Here is a 6,557-nt window from a genome sequence, read left to right on the forward strand (position 1 = left end):
GGTGGCCGCAATATAGTGGATTGAGTAGGGTTTCTAATCCCTATCGTGAGTAGGATTCAATTCGAATCTGAACACATAAATCCTTGTGTTCTTCTTTGTATGATTGCTTAATCATCTTACTGGTTGCATCGGTTTTTCCAAGTTTTGTTCTTTTGTAGATAGTTTACATTTGGTTTGTTCTTGTATATATTTTGGTTTCTGTTGGTTTGGTTGTTTTTACGAGATCTATTTTTTGAGGCACAAGCATTGAATATCAACACAATTGATAGTTTTAACTATGAAAAAATTTGTTAAGGAGATAATACAATAATCAATCAGCAGGTAAGATCACTCAGTTGACAGTTTTGACATTTAACTTCAAAACGAGTGTTTTAAGGCTATTTATTTAAAGATTTGTGAAACCAATATTTATCATCAAAATTAATACAACATAGTGCATGCCATAGGCTGCTATACTTATTATGGATTTCTCTGTACACTAGCTGCTTCATAATATTTGTGGATGAATGTATCAAGGCTAAGGCTTGTTTTATTTTATTTGAGACTTGTATTCAGTATGTATTTAATAATTTAGGAACCAAGAGGCTAGCTATTTTTACTTATGCCTATTATCATCATAACTTTGTTGGAAGTATTTCTATTCAGAACCAATAATGTTTAACTTGTAAATAGGATAGTGTACGTAGTTGGAGGCTATGGTGTCAACAATATTGAGATGATTGTCCGCTATTAATTATATTATTCATGATGATTAATAGAATTAATTAATAATTTGTTCATGAGCTTTAAGTATACTGGTTTTATTTCATGAAAAAACAAGTCTCATTAGGGGTTAGTAGTTAAGTTTTACATTGTATAAGTTAATCCTCAGTGGGTTAGTTCAAGGAAAACGAGTTACTTGACCTAATAACCTAATATAATCTATTGTAATTGTATCCTAATGAGAAATAATCACCCAATTGCCATCCGAGAATGGAATTGTGATGTGACATCAATGGTTGTTTGTAATAGGCTGGTGTTGGGCCCAAGGTGATTTGTTGTTTGTGTGTTTTGATGTAGAGGATATATAGGTTTTGTTCATGGTGTGAGGTATGTCTTAGCGTAGTGATTAGATGTGTTTTTTGTTACGGTGATAACTGACATGATTGTTAAAATGAAAAGAAAGAAATGAAGCCTTTTTAAAAACAGATTCTGAAATAAGAGATTTGAAAAGCTATATCAATTGAGATTGATATTTCTCGTTAATTACCAAAATCTTATGGATCTTACACTTGATTTATTATTCGGACTCAGTACATTTCAATAATTTCTTCCACTTGAGTCTGTACAAATACCACTTGAATTACTCTTTTAAGCTACTCATCATCCACTCAAGTTAAATAATTTGTTCTTAAAGTTGTTTTATTATCATTAAAACCTTGGGGTTGTACTGCACCCTTGAAACTAATGGTTTTATTTCTCAACATTTGGAGATAATAAAAATAATTTGAGATATTATTTAAAATATAGATTTTTTAATGAATTAAGTGATTCTTTTTATTTTATTTTTTCAATTAGAATAATTGGAGCAAGTCAGGTTGTTAAGGCATGTGGGCTAGCTAGGCCTACCTAGACAAACCATGGGCCAACCCATCTGGGCTAACCTGTCAAGGGGTAGGGCACAATATGGCTACTCATTATACAATCATTAATGAGTCAAAATCATTAGGTAAGAAATCTCCCATTTTTTATCATTAATTACTTGCACTAGGCTTTCAATATTCTTACCAGAATTGATTTTTACCTAGAATGGGTTTTCAATATTGTATATATAATTAACTCTATTATAACACAAAGTAAGAAAGCAAAGCAATCGAAAAGAAACCCTAGCGAGTCAACTTCTGAAATTTGTATGGCTAATGAGAACTATGGAGTTGCAATTTCATATTGCAAATTTCTCACAATAGTTGTTCTCCTCACATTAAGCCATCCATTGGTTGAAGCCCTTAATAATTTGGATTTGATGCATCATGGAACAGTCAAGACCATAGAGGTAACGTTCGACTATCAATTTTCTTTATATTTATTTATTGTTAAAGAAAAGATATAGGTGGGGCAACGATTGTAGCAATTTCTATGGGCGTGGCCATGTGGGTTATTTGTCGCTAGAGTCTGTTTTTAAGCCATAGCTATTGTTGAGGAGACAAGCCTACCACCCTACCTTCACCAACGAGGACAATAGTAAGCTCACACACTGCATTGCAATCGGGACTTACTTTCTGTAGGCGAGTTTTGTGTTTAAGAAGATTTCATCCGCTGGCTTAGAAAGACAAGGGAGACCCCCTATCAATTGAATTACCACCTTGGCAGTACTTTCTTTTTCTACTTGGTTTATGTGACTCGTCCAAGTGCAACCACTAAAAGAAATTATAACAAGTTTTGTGTGTCATGACATTGATCGTGATGTTATTATCTTTAAGATGTTATTTAATTTTGTCCCATATTTTTATTTACTTTTTATATCATCTATTCGCAGTGTTATAATTTGTTTTGGTTTGGCAGAGTGAAGAAGGGGAGGTGATTGATTGCGTTGGCATCTACAAACAACCTGCATTTAATCATCCACTAATTGAGGATTTACAGGTTCATGCATGTTCTCATTTGATGCGTGCGTTGTTCTTAAACTAACAACAAATGAATTTCATGAACAATTTAAATCAATCAAGAAAAAAAAATTTATTGCAATAATACTAACCATGTATGTATTCAAAGATAATCAACGGATTTTGTATTCAAATTATATATTAATTCATTAAATTTTGTAGAATTAATTTATTCCTATATAGCAAGCTGCAAATTTAATGGAATATACACTAATTTAAAAATTTGTGCCTCACTGTGTGGGTGTGGATGTGATTAATATGTTTTTGGATGGAGAAAGATGTGGCCCAGTTCATATCCTAATCCGAGCTTAATGGCAACCGACGGCTCGGAACCCAAGCAGCAGCAGCAGCTTGAAGGTTGGCATTGGCATAGAAATGGAGATTGCCCGCAAGGAACTATTCCCATCAGAAACTCCTCTCAAAATCATCATCTCCATCTCTCTCACTTTCACACAAAACATCTTAATTACAGCTATACAGATCCTCCACAATACCATGAGGTAAATAAAAATACCCTTTAATTTTGTCTTCTGTAACTTCTATTTAAAAACCAAAAAAATTGCTTAACATAGGGGGTTTTGAGAAAAGAAAAGAAAAAAATAGAAACAGAACAAGAATCATTTATTTTCTTGCATAAATGTGTGAGATGTGGTGGTGGTGTGTGTAGGAGTTTCATATCTACAAGAAAAAAACATAAATAGAAATACCACATTTATGCATGCATTGCATGTGCTCGATTTCTAGTACATATGGTTGAAAACAAAACTTGATGTTACGGCATAATTTTGGTATGAAAAAAGGTTTTCCTATTTGAATTGATCGAATTAAGGATTGAAACAAATATGTCTTCATAGTCCACCCTATGTTCATCTCTATACATTGCTTGGTTGATTAACATGTGCTAAGTTTCTTTTGACATGTGTTTCTTAATTGGCAGTATGCACAAGCATCTCAATATGATGGCATCTACTACGGACTCCAGGCCATAATTAACGTGTGGAACCCTAAGACAGAAGAAGGAGGTTTAGGAGAATTTAGCATATCTCAGGTTTGGGTTGTATCACTAAACAGAAGTGACCCAACAAACCTAAATTCCGTGGAGGCTGGATGGATTGTAAGTTCTTCATTTTTTATTTATTCATTAAAAAGATATGTAAAAAACTCAAAATCGCCTACATACTTTTTTACTTTTATTCATCAAAATTGTTGCATGATGTTCTAGGTTTCTCCTACAATGTTCGGTGATAATAAGACAAGATTTTTCATATTTTGGACGGTAAGTTCCATTACTTAATTACTCCATTGAATATCTTACGATAAAAGTTCAAATTGGCTCTAAATTTTTTATAATATGTCTTTAACTCCTAAATTTTTTATGGCTCAAATACACCTCTATTATCTAAAATTCGGTATGCTTTGACCTTATGATTAACAATGATTCGTTATGTCAAAGGTGGCCAATTCAAAAAGTGCAAGAATGAATTTGAGCCAAAATTATTCAAGGGCTAAAGTGAAATCACAAAAAATTTAAGGGCAAATTGAGCTTTTTATAGATTATCTCATAATTAGGATACTAATTAATTAATAAAATAGTAATACCATGCAAATGAATTTTTTGTTAAAAACTTTTATGTGTAATAACATTTTTATTTATATTTATGTATTGATCGATGAAGAAAACATCTATTAAATGGATACTATCACTCTCACATTATGTTAATAAAATATTTTTGTGAAAATTGTTAAAGTTTTTAAAATTCCAGAATAGACCATAACAACGTTTGGTAGAATTTTCCATTCCTAAATTTTGGCATTTGGAAATGAAGAAGCCGTTAAATAGATTATAACAACAATAATGCCACAACAACATCATTCTATACAAAATTAAGGAACAATATTACTTTGGTGGCATTTCTAAAATTGTAAGTCTATATCTTAGCAAGATTTTTTTAAAGTATGATTATTAGCATATCACTTCATTTTATAATTGTCGTTGTGAAACAGAGAGATAATTATAGGACAACAGGTTGTTATAACCTAAATTGTCCGGGCTTCGTACAAACCAATCACAAATTCATTATTGGCAACTCAATAGCACCTGTTTCCACCTACAATGGAAAGTCCTATGAAATCTCCATCACCATATTTAAGGTATGCCCGCCTTTACATTGTTATTGGATAGCTAAATTCAGTTTAATTTCTTCATTTATTATACATATATATATATATGAATAATTGTTTAAAATTTATATAAATAAAAAAGAGGGCTGATAGACTTTTTTTTTTTTTAAAAAAAAAATGAATGAAATAGAATAAGTATTTAGCAAAAGAGAGAAAAGAACACTAACAAAAACTTAGTAGAATTAATACTCTAGAGATAATATCAAATATAAGGATAAATTACACTCAACAACCTTAAAGTTTGGTAAAAAAATAGACACCATTCACATTTGAGAAATGAGAAAAATCTCCCATGACTTTACAATTGTAGCTACATTTTTCTCTTAATTACCATTACTTCACAAATGTTAAAAATTTATAATTTAACAGAAATACTTTATTTTTCGTGATCCCTTTTCCTCTCGTATTGTGAACTAGTTAAAATTTGATTGTTTGTCAATCTTTTTCTCTCTGGTTCAGTGATGTTTTAACTATTCTCGAACCATAAATAGCGAGAAAAAGATAGAGAAAGAGATTTTGACAAATTATCGGCTTCTAATCAATTTATTTGGCGAAGAAGGATAAAAGAAGGATGAGAGAAAATGTAATAGTATTTTAATTTTGTTGCATTAAGAATTTTGACAACAATAAAGGAAAAATATATTTAGAGGTGTAAAGTTAAGAGCGGTCACTGTCTTTTTTCAAATATTAGGGTGTAATCTTTATATTCTTACCAAATTTTAATGATGTCAAATGTAATTTACCCTAAATATAAAGGCCTTATAAAAGAAAATGTCTTAAAAAGAAACTTATGATTTCATGGTTATATCGATGGTAAAATGCATTTGGTGTGTAGGATGGGGAAAGTGGAAACTGGTGGCTTGAAGTACAAGGCGAGGTGGTAGGCTACTGGCCAAGCTCCATCTTCACGGGCTTAGCCAACAACGCCAATATTGTGTCATGGGGCGGAGAGATTATTAACAGCAGAGCAGCGGGGCATCACACCACCACTCAAATGGGAAGTGGCCATTTTGCTGCCGAAGGCTTTCACAAGTCTAGTTATTTCAGAAACCTTAAAGTCATTGACGACGCCGGCAACACGCAAGACCCAGATAATCTACAACCGCATGTTTCCAACAGCAAATGCTATGATCTTCAATTCCAGGAAAACAAGCAGACTTCTTTCGGGACTTGCTTCTACTATGGGGGCCCTGGATATTCTCTAGATTGTCCATGATGACAACCTCAACTTCTTTTTCTAATGGAAAAACATCCATCATAAATTAATTAATTTTCAATTTATAAACAGTAAAGTAATTAATAGTCATTGAACTGCTTTCGAACCATAATAATGATCATTGAAGAAAAGCATTAATTCATAAGTTGGATTAGTTGTATCTTATCAATGCCTTTTGCCCATCATGAGAAAGTGTTTCTCTTCAAGTGCCGAAATAGGGTTTTGAAAGAATAAGAATGAGCAATCTGTGGATTAGGGCATCAAAGAGCCCTTATATAGGAGTGCGATTTTGTTCACCCTCAAAAACGGGGGTGATGGTCACCCTCGTTATTTTTAGACTTAAGGATGACGGAGGGCAGGGCAGGGAAATATTACCGCCCAAAATTTTACCCCCCCAGGCAGCCAAATATTACCGCCCCCCCTTCCCTCCATCTGGGTCTCTCTCTCTCACTCACTCTCCCACTCCCCAGCAATAACACCGGCGTCCTCACCAGCATCACCACCGACGTCGGACCTCC

The 6,557-nt window shown here is 32.9% G+C and overlaps 1 protein-coding gene across 1 annotated transcript; it reads left to right on the forward strand.

Annotated features, from left to right (window-relative positions):
- The first annotated feature begins 1,891 nt into the window (after window positions 1-1,891).
- LOC127790960 (uncharacterized) lies at window positions 1,892-6,039 on the forward strand. The gene is made up of 6 exons (XM_052320697.1): window positions 1,892-2,032; window positions 2,542-2,622; window positions 3,580-3,756; window positions 3,865-3,918; window positions 4,647-4,793; window positions 5,659-6,039. Exons 1-6 carry the CDS (start codon window positions 1,892-1,894, stop codon window positions 6,037-6,039), a joined length of 981 nt encoding a protein of 326 aa, XP_052176657.1.
- The last annotated feature ends 518 nt before the right edge of the window (window positions 6,040-6,557 follow it).

The sequence above is a fragment of the Diospyros lotus genome, chromosome 14, assembly GCF_014633365.1.
Source record: "Diospyros lotus cultivar Yz01 chromosome 14, ASM1463336v1, whole genome shotgun sequence".
Lineage (NCBI taxonomy): Eukaryota > Viridiplantae > Streptophyta > Magnoliopsida > Ericales > Ebenaceae > Diospyros > Diospyros lotus.